Raw genomic sequence first — 20,400 nt, forward strand, 5'->3', positions numbered from 1 at the left:
AAATGTACTCACCTCAACATCTTTCACATTGTATAAATCTTCCTTAGTATTTTCAACCACTCACAACTACAATATTTCCTTGGCTCTTTTGGCCATTCACAAGATTCTTTATTCATGGTACAATGGCCGTATTTCATATTTCACACTTTCATTTCTTTCCTTTCATGGGTCATCATCATAAATATCAATATACAGAATATTCCGAAAATCACAACTTTAAGTTCATTAGAAATGAAGACTTTAAACACAATAGATTTCTTTCCAATAAATGGAGCAAAATGATTGGCAATCGAAGCGCAAGTTAAAATCATAAACAAGTAACACGCAATTTATTCTTGAAATACTTTTTCCAAAGAGGGCAATACACAATTTCAACTGATGAATATGTAAGATCTCAAAACACGTTGGGAATACTTACAAGACATATCATTAGTTAAAACAACCAAATTTTTTGGATGACTTGAGTATATAAGCTTTTAGGCAAATCTATTTTCGAAGTCATTTATAACACTTGAATCATGGCTCATTTCATAACCTTTCTTACATCGATCATTTCATTTCATCAATGTCGTTGGCCACAAGTATACTTTCTTTCTAGGTACGTTGGCTACACTTTATATACCCAATTCACTTCCAATCATCTTTTTATTTTATCAACAATAAGACCTTCCCAATAAAGATTTTAGGTACACATATGAGCAATTAATAATCTTAAACATATTGAGATTTTCTCACATAATTTGGCATCATAACCTTCATTTAAAACACGACTCAAAGACATAGCATTTAATACACATATCACTCTTGAACACATTCCCAAAAGATAACATAATACGATAGGAACATTCGGAACACGTTTTGAATACCTAATTCTAGACACTTTGCTTACTCGGAATATATATTAAACATATATCTTTTAATACTAGCTTATTCGGAATAGCCAATTTTATAGTGAACAACTCAGGACTTACATAAAATTTATGAACACTGTGGGATTCAATTCTATGAGAGAAAGTTTAGCCAACATACCTTGTCGAGATTTCCTTAAGTTACTACAACGCCCCAACAATTCTAGCAAAAACAATCTATAGGAGGATAGTGAAAATCGACTAATAATTAGAAGGATTCCCATGATGTAACTCTTTTAGAAATTTTGTCAAACACCTAACATGCGAAATAGACTACAAGGCTCTAAAATGGAGATCCTTTCATCCCTCAACCAATTTCAATAATAAACTACCTAAAATAGTCCATTACTCCACATACTACAACTTTGTGTCATATGCATGGCCTATTTCCAATCCCACAATATATTTGAACTCATAACCTCTTGAATGAAAGCGTAGAAGTAGGACTTACCCGGAAAAATAATGATCTAGTGATTGACTTCCTTGATTCTTGAAGATTGGTGCAATAATGGATGATGGGGTATTAGGTTTTCTCCTTCTCTCTATAAAATGCTCTTACCTCTCTCTAAACTCACCAAAAAATCGTCTCAAATAAAGCCCCAAAGGCTACTTATTAAAATAGGGTCGTTTCATATTAACAAAATCCAAAATTTGCACAGCTGCGATGCATGGGGCACTGCGTGGTGCGGAGCAGTAGAGAAAAATATGTCTAGAAACAAAATTTGGAAGTGTTTTGGAAATTTGCACAGTCGAGCCGCATGGGGCGCCACGGTAGTGCAAAATTCTGCCATCTTTTGGTAATTTAGTCATAACTTCTTGTTGGAGTGTCCAAATGACGAACGGTCTAAAGAGTTAGAAACTAGAATCGAAAATCTTTAATTTGATAGGTTGTTCATCACTTGGCTTAGAATTAGGCCTCTTCTTGGACTTCAAATCACTTATAATATGCCTCGTACACTTATTATTATATCTAGTTGATATTTATCATATTAATAGCCCTCGTTTGCACACAAAATAATATAATTAGCATACATTAACTTTCTTAATAGCACTTAAGTACTTCGAAATTTTCCGGGGTGCTAAATTTTCACGCAAAAATACTTGTTTTATTTACTTTCCACATTTATTATTTTTGCAATAGTAGTATAAGGAACACATAGAAGAACCAGGTCCTTCTATAATTCGTGCATGCGAAAATTGGACACCACTTAAATCACCCCCTCTTGTGTGGCATTGAAGTATAAAACATCAATTTATATCAGAGAAGGTTATCCTTGAAGAGGCTAATACCTTAGTAGAAGATCAATATGAGTGTACCACCTGAAAACTGGAAAGGGCAATCCACTGGTAGGCCACCACTTTTTAAGGGCCAATACTACTCTTGGTGAAAAAATAATATGAGAGTCACATTATAGGAGAGAACTATGAGCTATGGGACATTGTCACCGATAGTCTATTGGCTACCTTGAAGAAAAATGCTGAAGGAGTAGATGTGCCAAAGACAAGAGCTGATTACACTACTGAGGACTTGAGGACGTGGAAGAATAATGCTAACACTAAGAAATGGCTTGTTTGTGGACTTGATCCAAATGAGTACAGTAGAATCCAAGGCTGTACCACTGCTAAGAAAATATGGAACACACTGCAAGTGGATCATGAAGGAACACCTCAGGTGAAGAGATCTAGAGGAACTCTACTGTACTCTCAATATGAGAGTCTTGCTATAAAGGAAGGAGAAACCATTCAAGAAATGTACACTAGGTTCACTACTCTAACAAATGAGCTGAAATCTATTGGAAGGATTATTCCTGAAGAAGAAAGGTCGAAAAAATATTGACAAGAGTTTTGCCTATCACTTGGGAGAGCAAAATCACCACCATCCAGGAATCAAAGAATATTGTCAGTCTCCCACTGGATGAATTAATTGAAAATCTTACTACCTATGAACTTAGGAGATAGACCATGAAGATGGATATAACTAAGAAGGAAAGGAGTTTGGCTCTCAGAATCACTGAAGATTCTAAATGGCCATGATCATTAAAGACTTTAAGAAGTTCCTAAGGAGAGGAAAGGGGTCTTCAAGAAGTATTAGCTACAGCAAATCAAAAGCTCCTGAGAAACTAACCAATGATGGCTTCTAAAAGTGTGGAAAGAATGATCATTACATCAAGAACTGTCCTCTGTAGGAAATTGAGTGGAAGAAGAAAAGAGCAGAACGAAGGAATAGGAAGAAGGAACATGTTCAACCCAAGAAAAACAACAACAAAGGATCAACAAAGGCTATGGTTTCTGCTTGGGGAGATAGCTTAGATGAAAATGATGATGATGATGATAATGATGATGATGATGATGATGATGATGATAATGAACGGGAACTTATAGATATTGGAGAATCTGATGAAGATGCTGAGGTAAGTATTTTTAATCTCAAAGACAAGATTAAATTTTTGTCTAAGGAAAGGTTATCTAAGTTGATCCTAAAGCTAATTGATGAATATGAGGATGTAAACAATGAAAAGGAACAGATGTCAAAAGAGTGTGTAGTTTTAAAAGCTAAGTGCAAAAACCTGGAACATAGGGCTAGTGAAACTGAAAGTGAAAATGCTGGGTTGAAGAACCAGGTAAATGAACTTGACACAAATGTCCTAGAACTTAGATTTGAAAATCTAAAATTAAAATTAGGAACATGTAAAAAGACATGAGTTGATCACACACAACTCACTTTAGAATAAAATATAAAGAAAATGAAAGATGAGTTGTACAAAAGAGATTAGCAGATAAGAATCCTAAAGGAGGATCTAAGCAAGGTCAAGAATGAGCTAGACAGAACCTGTAAATGGAACAGATCCTCTGATACACTTTCATGGCTACATGAACACTATAGTAGCAAAATGAAAGGACTTGGCTTTGGGAACCCTACATCTAAGTGGGATCCCAATAGCAAGTACATCGCACTTACTGAGAACAAAATTTGTACACACTGTGGTAAAACTGGTCACTATAAAAGTGAATGCACTGCAAAAGAAAAGGCAATTCAAAAGAACCAAAAATTTGTTCAAGGGAAAAATAGGTTGCCAAGTTGGGTTAAAAAGAATTTGATTCAATCTTTTGCCTATAGAAAGGGACCCAAAATAGTTTGGGTTCCTAAGACTAACCCCTAATTTTCTTTTGCAGGTCTAAGTGAAGGGGAGTAGCCAAATATGGTACATAGATATTGGCTGCTCAAAGCATATGACAGGAAGCAAGAACCAATTCCTTTCACTTGAGGACCTTAAAGGAGATAATGTCTCCTTAAAAATAGGAAGAAGGGTCAGATCATTGGGGTTGGTAAGGTAGGTAAGACTAACTCTCACTCTATTGAGAATGTCTACCTGATTGATGGATTGAAGTACAGTCTAATAAGTGTATCACAATTGTATGGTAGAGGTAACATGGTTGCATACACCTCTACAAAATGCTTTGTGATTAATCTTATCACTGACAAGATAGTTTTGCAGGGAAAAAGAGTGAACAACATATATATTGTGGATTTTTCCACACTCTTAGATAATGAACTCAATTGTTTAAGTGTGTTGGATAATGATCTCCTCCTTTGGCACAAAAGACTTGGACATGCCAGTCTAAGTCAACTCAACAAATTAGTCTCCAAGGACTTGGTGATAGGACCGCCTAACATTAAGTTCAAGGAAGATAAAGTTTGTGAGGCTTGTGCAAGGGGGAAATAGGTAAGATCCTCTTTCAAAAGAAAGAAAATGGTAAATACCACCAAAATGATGGAACTGGTCCATATGTATCTTTGTGGGCCAATGAAAACATTGAGCACATGCGGCAAAAGATATGTTATGGTGCTTGTTGATGATTACACTAGGTTTCCTTGGACACTGTTTCTAACATCCAAAGATAAAGCATTTGACATATTCTCTTCTTTTGTTTAGAAAACTCAGAAATAACTAGGTAATCAACTTGCATCAATTAGGTCTGATCATGGTACTGAATTTGAAAATGCTAAATTTTCTGAATTTTGTGATGAGCATGACATAGATCATAATTTTTCCTCTCCTAGGACTCCACAACAAAATGGATTAGTTGAAACAATGCAATAGGACATTGGAAGAAATGGCTGGGACTAAGTTTCCTTCTAGTAAACTGCCTCATAGTTTCTGGGCAGAAGCTGTGAACACTGTATGTTTCATAATAAATAGGTGCATGACTAGACCTCTTGTTGAGAAGACTCCCTATGAGTTACTTAAAGGGAGAAAGCCAAGTATGTCCTATCTTAGGGCATTTGGATGCAAGTATTTTGTGCACAACAATGGTAAAAACTCCCTAGATAAGTTTGATCCTAGAAGTGTTAGGGGAGTATTCTAGGATATTCTTCACATAGTTAGTGATTTAGTGAAGTGTTGGAGAAAATCCTACTGAGCAGTAGGTCGTGGTTTTTTCACCTTTTGAGTTGGGTGTTTTCCACGTAAAAATACTTGTGTTCTATACTTTTCGCATTTATTATTTCCGCAATAGTAGTATAAGGAACACATAGAAGAACCAGGTCCTTCTATAATCTGTGCACGCGAAAAGTGGACACCACACAAATCACCCCTCCCCCTCTTGTATGTCATTGAAGTATAAAACATCAATTGATATCAGAGCATGTTATCCTTGAAGAGGCTAACACCTCAGGAGAAGATCAATATGAGTGCACCACCTGGAAACTAGGAAGGGCAATCCACTGCTAGGCCGCCACTCTTTAATAGCCAATACTACTCTTGGTGGAAAAACAGGATAAGAGTCACATTATAGGAGATGACTATGAGCTATGGGACATTGTCATCAATGGTTTATTGGCTACGTTGGAAAAATGCTAAAGGAGTAGATGTGCCAAAGACAAGAGTTGATTACACTGCTGAGGACTTGAGAAAGTGGGAGAAGAATGATAAAGCCAAGAAATGGCTTGTTATTAGACTGGGTCCAGAATCCATTGCTAAGCAAATAAGGGACGCACTACAAGTGCTCATGAAGGAACACCTCAATTGAAGAGATCTAGAGGAATTCTACTGTACTCTCAATACGAGAGTTTTGCTATGAAGGAAGGAGAAACCATTCAAGAAATGTACATTAGGTTCATTACTCTGACAAATGAGTTGAAATCTATTGGAAGGATTATTCCTGAAGAAGAGAAGGTTGAAAAAATATTGACGAGAGTTTTGCCTATCACTTGGGAGAGCAAAATCACTGTCATCCAAGAATTAAAGAATATTTCCCCTCTTCCACTGGATGATTGATTGAAAATCTTACTGCCTATAAACTTAGGAGACAGACCATGAAGATAGATGTACCTAAGAAGGAAAGGAGTTTGGGTCTCAGAACCACTGAAGGTTCTGATCTGGAAGATGATGAAATGGCCATGATCACCAAAAACTTCAAGAAGTACCTAAGGAGAGGAAAGGGGTCTTCAAGAAGTGGTAGCTACAGCAAATCAAAAACTCTTGAGAAACTAACTACTAATGGCTGCTACAAGTGTAGAAAGACTGATCATCATATCAAGAACTATCATCTATGGGAAATTAAGAGGAAGAAGGAAAGAGATGAACAAAAGAACAGGAAGAAGGAACAGGTTCAACCTAAGAAAAGTAACAGCAAAGGATCAACAAAGGCTATGGTCGCTACTTGGGGATATAGCTTAGATGAAAGCTTAGATGATGATAATGATGGTGATGATGATGATGAACGAGCACTTATGGCTATTGGAAAATCTGATGAAGAAACTGAGATAAGTATTTCTCATCTCAAAGCCAAGAATAAATTTTTGTCTAAGAAAAGGTTATCTGAGTTGCTCCTAGAGCTAATTGATGAATTTGAGGATGTAAATAATGAAAAGGAACAACTGTCAATAGAGTGTGTAGTTTTAAAAGCTAAATGCAAAACCTAGAACATAGGGCTAGTGAAACTAAAAGTGAAAATGCTGTGTTGAAGAACCAAGTTCATGAACTTCACACAAATATCCTAGAACTTAGATTTGAAAATCTAAAATTAAATTTAGGAACATGTAAAAAGATAGTTGATCACACACAACTCATTTTAGAAGAAAATATAGGAAAAATAAAAGATGAGTTGTACAAAAGAGATGAGCAGATAAGAATCCTAAAGTAGGATCTAAGCAAGGTCAAGAACGAACTAGACAGAACCTGTAAATGGAACAGTTCCTCCGATGCACTTTCACAGATACATGAACACCATAGTAGCAAAAAGAAAAGACTTGGCTTTGGGAATTCTACACCTAAGTGGGATCCCAAAAGCAAGTACCTCACACTTCCTGAGAACAAAAATTGCACACACTGTGGTAAAACTGGTCACTATAATAGTGAATGCACTGCAAAAGAAAAGGCAAGTCAAAAGAACCAAGAATTTGTTCAAGGGAAAAATAGGTTGCCAAGTTAGGCTAAAAAGAATTTGATTCATCCTTTTGCCTATAGAAAGGGACCCAAGCTAGTTTGAGTTCAAGAGACTAACCCCTGATGTTTTTTTTTGTAGGTTCAAGTGAAGGGGAGCATCCAAATATGGTACATGAATAGCGGCTGCTCAAAGTATATGACAGGAAGCAAGAACCAGTTCCTTTCACTTGAGGACCTTAAATGAGGTAATGTCTTCTTCGGAAATGGGAAGAAAGGTGAGATCATTGGGGTTAGCAAGGTAGGTAAGACTGACTCTCACTCTATTGAGAATTGTCTACCTGATTGATGGGCTGAAGTACAGTCTAATAAGTGTATCACAATTGTGTGATAGATGTAACATGATTGCATTCACCTCTACAAAATACTCTGTAATTAATCTTATCACTGACAAGATAGTTTTGCAGGGAAGATAGGACTGCCTAACATTAAATTCAAGGAAGATAAAGTTTGTAAGGCTTGTGCATGGGGGGAGCAGGTAAAATCCTTTTTCAAAAGTAAGAAAAATGGTAAGTATCACCAAAACGTTGGAACTGGTCCATATGGATCTTTGTGGGTCAATGAGAACATTGAGCAGACGTGGTAAGAGATACGTTTTGGTGCGTGTTGATAATTACTCTAGGTTTACTTGGACACTATTTCTAACATCCAAAGATGAAGCATTTGACATGTTCATTTCTTTTGTTAGAAAAACTCAAAAACAACTAGGTAATCAACTTGCATCAATTAGGTCTGATTATGGTAATGAATTTGAAAATGCTAAATTTTCTAAATTTTGTGATGAGCATGACATCAATCATAATTTTTCTGCTCCTAGGACTCCACAACAAAATAAAGTAGTTGAAAGAAAAAATAGGATATTGGAAGAAATGGCTAGGACTATGCTTCTTTCTAATAAATTGCCCCATAGTTTCTAGGCAGAAGCTGTGAACACTGCATGTTACATCATAAATAGGTGCATGGCGAGACCTCTTGTTGAGAAGACTTCCTATGAGTTACTTAAAGGGAGAAAGCTAAATATATCACGTCTTAGGGCATTTGGATACAAGTGCTTTGTGCACAACAATGGTAAAGACTTCCTGGGTAAGTTTGATCCCAGAAGTGATGAGAGAATATTTTTGGAATATTCTTCACATGGTAAAGCTTATAAGATCTATAACAAAAGAATTATGTGTATAGAAAAAAGTGTACATCTAATTTTTGAAAAGTCCATTAAATATGAAAACTACAATCAGAAGATATACATCAGCACCAAAAAAAACTAACAGAGTTGAGGTTTTTGTTAAATTTTTTAAAATTAAACATGTTTACAAGTAAAACAGCCCCTTAACAAGGCCAAATTTCTAGCACAAGGAAGAGGAAATTAAGAGAAGGTGTGGACACAGCCAGACAAGAGAGAGTTAATGTCTTTCACGAGGAAAACTACGTTCCATTAATCACATAAGATAATAATGCATCTTAAGATCAAAATAATAAAAGAAGTCTGACTATCAAATATGTAGACTGTAACGTATATTTTGTCTTTGACAGTTGAGTGTCCCCCTCCAGGCCCAAAAACAAACGAAAAGCTGGAAAAAAGCATCCCTACCACTCCATTCTCAGTTACTGTAAACCAGCAAAAAGGAGACAACATCAACACCTAGGCCTGAACAAAGATGCACGTACTTATACACCCACCCAGCACTTGGATTTTGAACGTTAGATAACAACATAACATACACAGAGAATACACATAAAGCAATCATTGTTAAAGACGAATTCAGAATTTGTAGTAAATAGTTCTAGTGTATCATTATACTTACTACTCCTTTGTGACAATAAGTTTGAACTTGACATAACGATAAGATATCCAAAATTGTTCAACAATATATATATATAAATCGAGCCTTCTTATCCAAAATTGTTCAACAATATATATAAATCGAGCCAGAGTACATTTGTAAACGCTGCCATTACCCTGAATCCGCCATTCGAGAACTCCTCCACGCAGCCTTCTTTGATTGATCAGCTTGTAAAGAACAACAAAAGGTAGATAATTTCACTGGAACTAACAACCATAAATCCAATGGTTATTCAAGAAGTTGAATAAGAAGCAAATTGTTATAGCTAATCACCAAATGAAATGCCATAATTGATAGTCACACTTTGGCTTACCATAAAAACACATAACATAAAAATAACAGGATGGTCACTCTACACCCTTCCCTTTTAGTCAAACTTTCTCTCCTTTATGCACATTTACTTTTTTATTTTTTAACCTCATAGTAATTTCACCCAAAAAATTAATAAATCAACGAATCAAATACAAAGAAACACATTAATAACCATATTTTATCCAGTAATATTGTTTGTTTTGTCACCCTTTTGGCCCTTCCACTCCACACACTGATCAGTAGGCCTACTCTTCTGCTTCCCGGCTTTCAACGGACAAGCGGTCTGAACCGGCGGTATCATGCAATTATACTGCAAACACAATGAACTGCTCACCGGAATTTCCACCGTCGGATTAATCTCAATCCCTGTCAGAAAATTATGCTGTACATACAAAACCTGCATTCCAGCCGATAATAACCGGTCCACCAAAACCGCCGGCACCTGACCAGTGAACCGGTTATTATTCAAATACAAATTCTGCACATTAGAAAACAATGGCGATATCTCCCCGAAAAACCTGTTAAAACTAATATCCACCGTCGGAATAGTCACTTGTGACATTGGTAAAATCGGACCCGTAAATAAATTCCTCTGTAGCTGAAGATTTGTGAGTGGAAAAGTAAACAAAATCCCGGGAATGCAGCCGGTAAACCGGTTCAAGCTAAGATCAAGATAGTTCAACTGGTTCAGCCGAGTTAACAGAAAATCAACTGGACCGGTAAACTGATTCCATGATAATGACAAGTATTCAAGAGAAGAAGGAAGTGACATAGGCAAAAGAGTACCAGAAAGTTCGTTATGTTTAAGGTCTAAACGGGTTAATCTTTGAGAAACAAAAGGTGGGATCGAACCGGACAAATGGTTGTGACAAAGTATAACGTTGGATAATGCTGGAAGTGCACCAATAGCCCAAGGTATATTTCCAGTGAGCTGATTAAAACTAAGATCAAGAGTTTGTAGCTCCCGGAGCTGACCCAATGACGCCGGAATATCGCCGGAGAGAAAGTTCCGGCTAACTCCAAGAAATCTCAAGTTCTTCAACTGAGACAAACTTTCGGGTAATGCACCGGTTATCCGACCCGGAACTACAGTAAACTCAGCAAGAGAAGAAAGTTTCCCAATAGAAGGATCCAAAGTTCCGGTTAGACCCGGTGACCCAGCTCTCGGGTCACCAAGATTCAATGCGATCACTTTATCTCCATCACAGTAAACTCCAGCAAAATTACAAGGCTCAGAAGTAAAATCCCAAGAAGCAAAATAATTCGAACCTGGTAAATCATCTAAGCTTTTTCGAATAGCTTGTAATGCCAAGAAATCAATAGGGTCTAAAATCCCATGTACAAAGAAACTATTTTTAAGAACAAAAAGCAATGGAGTCAAAAATACAAAGAATGGTACCATAATTACCGTATAGATGAAGAGAAGAATGATACAAAGGAACTTATATAAGGTAAAGATTGAACTTTTTGGTTTGTTTGGTTTACTTTTCCGTGAGAAGCAAAGAGTTCTCGTGTCAAATGGGACCTTGTGATTGCTTTAATGGAAACCAACAGCAAAGGAAAAAAAAAAGTAGCTTCACAGAAAAGCAAAGCAAAAGCTTTTTGTTTATGGTTGAATCAATGAATCTTATTCAATACAATTGGTATAAGAAATTTGTGTTTTTTTTTTTTGGTGGCTTAGGAGAGAAGAAGAAGTGAAATGAGAATAGCAGATAGAGAGTTATTGTTTCTACGGTCACTTTCTTGTGTGTGTACAAGACAGGAGGTACAGAGTTAATGTTTTTTTTACTTATTTTTTGTTATAGTTAATGTTGTGTTTTGTTTGTTCATTGGGAAGAGGGGTGGATGGCCAAACGGTTGTACGTGCCTAGCTGGATATCACGAGCCTGAGGTTTGGAGTGACAGATCATCAGGTTCGGTGATTGAGGTAATTCAGACGAGGTCCACGTGAGCTTATGCTTGCACAATCATCAAAGTCTATTTTTTTGTTCTCTTTATATTTTTCACTTTTCCTTTTTTATTTTTCTTTTTTGCTTAGTTTCTTGGTATAGTTAATTAAGTACTACAGATGTTTAGTACAAATGTAATTTATAGCCTGTTTCGCCAAGCTGGAGAAATTAGCTTATTTTGAGAAGTGCTTTTGAAAAAAGTACTTTTAAAAAAAGTACTTTTTTAGAGAATCAGTTTGTGTTTGGCTAATCTTTTTAGAAAGTGCTTTTAAGTGTCAAATTACGAATAAGGGCATGAATAGATTTACTTAATAATTAATATTATAAGTAAATAAATAATATCAAATTTTTGTTATTACATGCAATAATTAAAAAAAATTCATTTTATTTAAGTAAAAGATGAAAATAAAATTAAAAAGTACTTAATTCTTTTAATATAAGTTAAATATATTAAAATTCCTTTAACAAATATAAAAGCATCCACCCCTAAAGTCACTATATATTAGAAAGTTTCCTAAAAATAAGAAGAAATATTTATAAATTAATATCCTAAGTATTAAGTTTAAGGGTTATTTTGGTATATACTATATTTTGTTAAGGGTATTTTAGGTAAGAAGAAAAGCCAAAACTGCTTCTGCTTCTGAAACTGCTTCTGCTTCTTCCCAAAAGCACTTTTTTTCCAAATAAGCTTGGCCAAACACCTCAAATTAAAAAAAAATGCTTTTGGGAAAGAAAAAAGAAAGCACTTTTTTTGTCTTGAGAAGCTTGGCCAAAGGCTATTAGTCAATGAAATATTGTTAGATGTCTTTAATTTCTGGCAATCACTTGCTTTCCAATTAGTTTTCATATCTACTCTAGTTTTTGTATTATTTTTAGTAAAATGTTACGTGTAATCATAGTACTGAACTTTCGATTGTATCTACCACCAAAGGTTGGGGAATGAATGAGATTATTCATCCTTAGTAAGAGTTTTCAAATTTAAGTCGGGAGAATAAAAAATTTCTGGTAAAAAGTGTTCTACGTTAATAGGCTCTACCCAACGACATGAAATTTAATTAGTGAAACCAATAAATTCTTGATACCAAATGGTATAGAAAGAACTTTAGGCTCTATTTGTTCCATTAAGTGCATTTATTTTACGTATTTATTCAATTTAAACGTTACCGGATCATTAGCAGATTACATTAAATTAATTTTGCCATAACTCCATAACCTCCACAATCTCCTTGTTTTTTTGGTTTGTTTCGTATTATGTCTGATATTGCTTTGCTCAGAGTACATTATTACGGGATTGTGGATCCCCTTCTTCCAAACATAATAATAATAATAATAATAATAATAATAATAATAATAATAATAATAATAATAATAATAATAATAATAATTCAGAAATTGCCCATTCAACATTTTTTATGGTAATAATCTTATCACTATCCTCGGAATAAATGTTTAATTATTACTAGTTGCAGTTTCATTGTCATGCTTAAAACAGAAAGATAAAAAAAGAGACGGAAATTTCTGTGTGTAATTCTGTGTTCATAGTGGCCAAGTGTCTGGTTGAGATGTTTACACAAATTAAGTAAAAATTAAAGGCGATGAAACAGATCTCATATTCCATGTCTTAAATTTTTCTACCATAAAATAAAAACAGTCAAATCCCTCTTTCTGATTTATTCGTATGGGAAGCATGCAACAAGTATGGCGGCTACAGTACAGTCTCATTCGTAGCCATGCAAGCAATTACAGTCAACAACACGGAGGAACCGTGAGAAGAAAAGCAATCGCAGCTGACGGACGGTGCGATTTGTTGCAGTTGATGGACGGTGCTATTATAATATTCGGCAAAGGCCCAAGTACACTCATGTAATACGAGAAATGTTTAAATATATACTTCGTTATATTTTGGGTTCAAATATAATTGTCATAATATTATTAGTTCAAATATACCCTTTTCTATTAAGTTTGTTCAAAATAGACATTCAGTGCTATGTGACACCTATATTTGATGAGGTGGTTGCCACATGGCATGCCACCTCAACGCACTTAATCTATATATATAAAACAAAAATTTGAAATACAACATTTTCATGGTAAAAGTAATAGTGGCAATAGTGGTGGAGGGGAAGAAAATTTTAGTAGTGAAAAAAAATAGAAGGGAGGTGTAAAATAGGTTAGGGGCGCTGAGGTGGCAAACCATGTGACATTCACCGTATCAAATGTCAGTGTCATGTAGAATTGGATGTCCACTTTGGACAAACTTAACAAAAAGGGGTATATTTGAACTAATAGTATAACGACAGGGATATATACAAACTCAAAGTATAACGTAACGAGGAGTATATTTAAACCTTTTATGATAGTATAGGGGTAGATATGGGCATTTTCTGTTACGCCCCATGTTTTCGTACGTGAAAGTGCGCCATATGTAAATTGATATATGTAAGCTCAAAAAGGGATGAAATCCTTCTACAAGGCTAAAGAAGGTTTATCAAAGTATTAGGAAAGTTAGGATGAATGCTACTTTTTAATCATGATTTAAATGAGATTAAAGTCGTGATATGGCTATATATGATGTTTGGATATGAAATACAAAGTTTGGGAAAATTGCATTTAAGTTGTGGAAAAGCCAACTAAGGATTTGCCTTGTAATGAAGCGTTTTGAGCAATACATTTCATCTGTTATATGAGGTCATTTTAGGACATATTATATACCAAAATGAAGGTCTTGGAAGATAGTTTCCAACGTTCCAAACAATTTATTCATATGACATCTGGGCAGAAAAATACGCACTTTTAAATTAGGGTCGCCAAGGCACGTTGCCGCACTTCGGAGAAACTGACAGGTTTATAGGCCATGTTGAGATACAGTTTTCTCCCAATCTATTGAGAGTTACATGGATATATTTATATGGAATTAAATCCCTATGTGTCTAGTTTCTAACGCTGCAAACCGTTTGTCAATACGATATCGGAGTAGAGAGATACAAGTGTCCAAAGTGGTACTGCTCAAGCTGCCAAGCAGGCAGCTTACCCACCTGCTTGGAGATTTGAGGTAGTGGGCTTATAAGTTGTCTTTACCCATTACATTTCGTCAATATCCAGATATTTCTTACATCAAAACTCTCTCAAGCTCTCCAAGAACTGGTCCAGGATCCCAATAACAAGACTCAAGAGAAATCGACACAAATCATCATCAAAGATATTAAAGACTACAAGAGAATGCTTCTATGGTGTTGTGGTGTAATTGAAGGCTATTGTGAGCTAGATTGAGATAGGGTTTCGAGTTGTAGCTGATGTACAAGGTATGCACTCGATTGTGCCTAAGGTTAATCTTGTGTTGGTTGTGTTGTTGGAGTGAAAAACTATAAGATAGCACTTGAAAGAACATGGGATATGGTTGTCTTTTTGGTTGGACTGTTTTGTGGCTAAATATATGGTTTGTGGTGGATGAAAATTGTGAGAAATAATTTGATAATGTGTGGCTGATGTTGTTAAGCTTTTCTAGGTGTTAATTAAGTTGATTGAAGAAGAAAAGATGAAAAACAAGTGATTGACGATAAAAATTAAGGTGCTAGATGTATGAGGTTATTTTGGAAGGTATTTTGTAGATGGTTTAAACTTGAAATAATATGGTACATATAAGTATGATGTTCTGAAAGTTGTAAACTAATTTATGGAATAAGAGTTGGATTCAATTTATATCTTGTTATGAGTAAAAACGAGCTTGCCGCTCAATATAATTGTTAAGATAATCAGAGAAACTCATATTGGATTATATCGTTGTTGTTGCTATTGTTGGTTGTAGTTGTTGTTGTTGGGTTGTTGATGACCCTTAGTGGTATTTGGGTTGTATTAAAAATAGAGGAGTTGCTGCCCAATTTTTCTTAAGTTATACGACTAGCCAAATACGATGGTACGATATTATATGTTAATGGCAATATCATTTCACGCGTTATAGATGAAAGAAGTTGTGTTGAGCTTGGTTGAGTAATAAGGAAGAGACCACACATGTATGCTAAGGCTAATTCTTCCTTCTTTTGGATGATCCAAGTAACGATATGTGAACATAATGCTATTTCATAAGTGTTTCTACTCTTAACAGTAAGGATATCTATGTTATTCATTCCTATAAAGTGATATTTAAGCATGTCTAAGTATGTTCCTAAGTCCCTATTGAGGCATATGATAGTGACGTTAATGTTTAAAATATAGTGATATATGCATATTCATGCATTTACCACTGTGTTATGGTCGGACGGGCAGCTATCACCGGTTGAGCAGTTATGTATCATTATTTACCGCTGGTTGGGCAAACATGTATATTCATTTACCACCGAGCTACGACCGGTTGGGCAATTACATATTTACTACTGAGCTACGGCCGGTCGGGCAGTTACCACTGATCAGTTGGGCAGCCATGCATCATAAGATATGGATAATAGTCTCAAAGATAAGATATGGATAATAGTATCAAAGAGAAGCATTATATATATATGAGTATAATAAGTATGCATATACGGTGGCACTTCAGAGATTCAGGTTAATTCTTACATGTCCTTAATTAATGTTGACTTAGTGTTATGTTTCAATTCCGCCATACATACTCGGTTCATTATTCTTACCGACGTCCTTTCGTTGGGGACGCTGCATTCATGTCTACAGGTATAGACAATCAGTTTGATGAGCCCTCATAGTAGACGAGGTCAGCATTCAGAGAAGGATCGGTAAGACTCCACCTCATTCGGAGTGCATCCGAGTCTATAAGTCATTGTGTCAGAGTTTTGCTACAGACTTATGGGTAGGCCGGTTTCCTGTTGCATTTGATGTCAAATAATCTTACAGACTTCGTAGACAGAGGTTCATTTTGTATAGTATGTCAGAGGCCTTGACGACCCATAGGTATTCATGTTTTAAGAGAGATGGTTCATTGATACAGTGATTTCCCACTTATAGTTATACATTACGAGTTGTGGCCATGTTGGTCCATGATAGTTAAGAAAGAAAAAAAATGAGTTACAGAGTGGTTCGCTCGGGCCAGTACAGTACCGGATACCAGCCACGCCTTCCCAGGTTTGGGGCGTGACATTTTCCGTATAATATTTGTCTAATTTATATATAATGTGTATAATTATATATAATCAATATATGATTTATTTATACCCAGCTCAAAAAAGTAAACAATGTAAAGATCAAATTTCTTAGTAGGGCCTTTTATGCCACCTTTGGGGCCTAGTTGGAATGGCCATATAGCCTTCTTATGTAAAAATAGCACGGGCCAGCCAGTTTTCAGATTGATCATTCAAAAATAGCCAACGTTTGTAAAATCATTGAAAAATAGTCACTATTTTGCTGCAACATGGATAGTTACAGCATAATATACTGGAGATCGGTGCACCTGTGCATGAACTTCCAGCATATTATGCTGGAACTCCAACACGCGGAAAGTTCCAGGATAATATACTGGACCGGTAATACTGGATTATTTTTCCTGATTTTGAACAGTATTTTCGTTCAGATTTATCTTTACATGAAAAGTGACTAAATTTCAATTACTTTTGAAACTGGGGCTATTTTTGAATGACCACTCGTAAATTTGACTATTTTTGAATTTCTCCCCTTCTTCATGGAGTAGTTTCCCAATATAGTTATTTATCGATTTTGATATAAACTTTGATAAGTATCATTTTATTTAATTGATATTTTTAGCTATATATAAACAGTTGAATTTCTTTGATATATGTTAAATTTCTAATGAATTGACGAAAAGTGTTTAAAAGTAATTTTCGGTAATAAAAAATTAAAAATAGGAAGATTAGTAGATAAAGGAAGTGGTGCGGGAAGAGAGTCACATCAAATAGATTCTAAAGTGGCTAATAATCAGTTAATATGGCCCAAGCAAATACATATTATAGAGTAATGATATTTGCTTTTAAGGAAATGGGGCTTCAATTCTTCATAATAGTGACTAGAGGTTGTTATGATATTATGGGTTCTCATTCCCCACTATTTCTTGTTCAGTTTCAATATTCAAGCCAAAGCAAAGTAGTTACAAATGATTCCTTTTTGTGTTAGAAAAAGAGAAAAACGTCTCCTTCCAATATTCTTAAATCCAATAAAAGCCTCTCTTTTGTCACTGTTTTCTCTTCCCTTTCTTTCTTTTTTTCCAAAAGACGAATAACTATAAAGGTCGCTATATATATGTTTCAATCACTTAACAGTTCAAAGGAGAGCAAATATGTCCCAATTCGCAACTATATCATTGACTAATAATAATTGATGCCCAATTCTACAATTATTCAGCTATCAGACATTTGCTTTTACAAAAGCCAAAAGATGCCCAAGATTTAGATAATCAAACAGAAATAAAGGGAGAGAAAAAGAACGGACACTACGTACGTAGAACAATAACATATGAGAGGAGACGAGAGTGCTCATTTCTTTAAGTATTTAACTGATATACACGGACAGCTACGTTAATATAACAATTTTGCACTATATACTTAAAATTGTCATCGTATATTATTTAAATCTATTTTATAATTGACCACAAAAAATTCATTAGAGGAAATACTTTGTGGATTATATAATGCTTAAGCTTTACATGCAAGAAGTAACAATATACCTAACACATTATTACTTTTTTTCTTTTATTGTCCCCTATATTATTTATGATTGTATCAGGACGATGTACCTCACGATTTTATGTTTGACAAACACAAATCTGGGGACACTTCTTTGGGCAGAAATGTAAATTAGTGTAGGCAATACAATGATTATTTCTCAGAGCAAATATTTTTCCCTAGGTTTTGAGACTACTACTGATCTGAGTAGTCATCTTTAAGTCTAACCAAACAAATGTGCATAGCTCCCAAATTATGAAGGCAAACCACTTCCCTCATGATTATACTCTTACCTCAAAAAGGCCCTTTTTCCTTTACATCATCAGCAATACTAGCAACTAATCATTTTTTTTTTGCCCTTAATTATTTGGTATTCAAAATTCATCGATCCAATTAAATTTGATTCGGGCTGAATAGGCTTTGTGGGGAAAGAAGCGCTCTCTCAAAAAGTTTGTCATTCTCAAGTTTGAACTTGAAATCTCTTAATAAGAGCGGATGAATTCTAATCATATCACCGAATCTTTGGCTGTGCATTTGGCCATATTTAATATATTCAGAACTAGTACACTATAGATCCTCCTAAATTAGGAGGGTATATATATATATATATATATACATAGAACTACTAAACCTAATTTTATGTAGCCAACCGAAACAATTGGAACAATGATACTCACTACCTAAGAAGTTAATTAATGAATGAGGATAATAGTTTATTGGAGTTTGGAACTGTAGCAAACGTAATCTTTACGATAAGTCATGTTACCAAACCATTCTTTCATTTTGATACTTCTATGTCAAGAATATATGGGTCTTAACATTAGAAACAGCCTCTGTCTTTATAGAGTAAGGGTAAGATTGCATTCACACTATCCTCCCAAGCCCCACGTATATATATCATAACTGAAATAGTAAATGCATAGAGACGTGTTTGTTTAAATTGCACCAACCCCAACAACTGTGGGCCTTTTGCAGTAAAGATGAGAGGGGTGGACCGAACAATTTTGGATAGCATGAGCTAACTTTGTACAGACAACAGAGAGAGTGAAGGAGGAAAGTAGAATGTGCTCATTTATGAAGCTTACATATCACGTCTCTTTCATCCAACTAGGCTGCTGCGCAGAGCCTGATCTAGGCGGTGGGTTTAACATAATCCATTACTTTCGACTCGTAATTGGTATACATGTATAAGAATATTTTAAAATATAAAGATACAATAAGATCAGTCATTAACTCTAGACTAGATTATGAATTTGTCTATCTTGGTTTTGAGCTCTCTCTCATTTACTCATATTGAGTTGGCCAATGGTACTAGGTTAATGCTCTCGTATTATTTTTGCACATATAACTTCGAATGAGCAATGCACATGCTGTGTCATTGACAAATACTAACACTTTAGCAAATGGATTTTTCATGTTTGTACGTTCTGTTGAATAAATTAGAGGTGTACTGAGCTACTGACAAAGGCGTGGATTAACTTTGTTGAGAGATACTATTATTCGAAGTTAATAGTAAATGTTCATTAAAAGTCTTTTGACAGAAATTGGGATGCCGTCTTGGTCTCGAAATGCTAAACTACGAATGCCAACCATCTCAGCAAATGCTAAACTCCATTTCGTCAAGTTAGGAAAACCAATAATTTTTTTGGCCAAAGGTGTTTTTTTTTTTGCCAAAAGCACTTTTGGACAAAAATTGGGGTGTTTGACCAAGCTTTTGGAAGGAAAAAAGTGCTTTTGAGGAGAAGCAGAAACAGTTTTGGAGAGCAGAAAAAAGTAGCTTCTCTCCAAAAGCTTTTTTGAGAAACACTTTTCAGAAAAATACACTTAGAAACAGTTTTTTAAAGCTTGGCCAAACACTAATTGTTGCTCAGAAGTACTTTTCAAACTAATTAGCCAAACACTAACTGCTTCTCAGCAAAAGTACTTTTGAGAAAAGCACTTTTGAACAAAAGCACTTCTCAAATAAGCTGATTTTTGCAGCTTGGCCAAACAGGCTATAAACCAATTTTCCAGCAACTATTGCACCTAAGTAGGGGCGGCAAATGGGCGGGCTGGGTCGAAAACGGATAATAAAAAAACGGATAAATTATTCGACCCGACCCATATTTAATACGGATAAAAAAACGTGTTAACCGTCGGATAATATATATGGGTAACCATATTATCTATGGCTCCATGAATATGATCACTTTTAGGAGATCTCCTGGTCTCCAAACTTGAGGAATCCTCAATTTGAGATTTTACAAATGTAAAAGTTAAACTCATTAATTATCCATTGATTATCCATTTTTCAAATGTATAATATGATTTTTATCCATATTTGA

General features: G+C 35.1%; 2 protein-coding genes across 2 annotated transcripts; one reads left to right on the top strand and one right to left on the bottom strand.

Annotated features, from left to right (window-relative positions):
- The first annotated feature begins 5,708 nt into the window (after positions 1-5,708).
- On the top strand, positions 5,709-6,187 carry LOC138871778 (uncharacterized). Its single transcript, XM_070149678.1, has 2 exons — positions 5,709-5,912; positions 5,993-6,187. The coding sequence occupies exons 1-2, from the start codon at positions 5,709-5,711 to the stop codon at positions 6,185-6,187; spliced, it is 399 nt and encodes a 132-aa protein (XP_070005779.1).
- A 3,015-nt stretch (positions 6,188-9,202) lies between these two features.
- On the bottom strand, positions 9,203-11,251 carry LOC104214396 (LRR receptor-like serine/threonine-protein kinase ERL1). The gene has a single exon (XM_009764054.2). The coding sequence runs from the start codon at positions 10,907-10,909 to the stop codon at positions 9,686-9,688; it is 1,224 nt and encodes a 407-aa protein (XP_009762356.1). The 5' UTR covers positions 10,910-11,251; the 3' UTR covers positions 9,203-9,685.
- Between the last annotated feature and the right edge of the window lie 9,149 nt (positions 11,252-20,400).

The sequence above is a fragment of the Nicotiana sylvestris genome, chromosome 6 (genome assembly GCF_000393655.2).
Source record: "Nicotiana sylvestris chromosome 6, ASM39365v2, whole genome shotgun sequence".
NCBI classification, from domain to species: domain Eukaryota; kingdom Viridiplantae; phylum Streptophyta; class Magnoliopsida; order Solanales; family Solanaceae; genus Nicotiana; species Nicotiana sylvestris.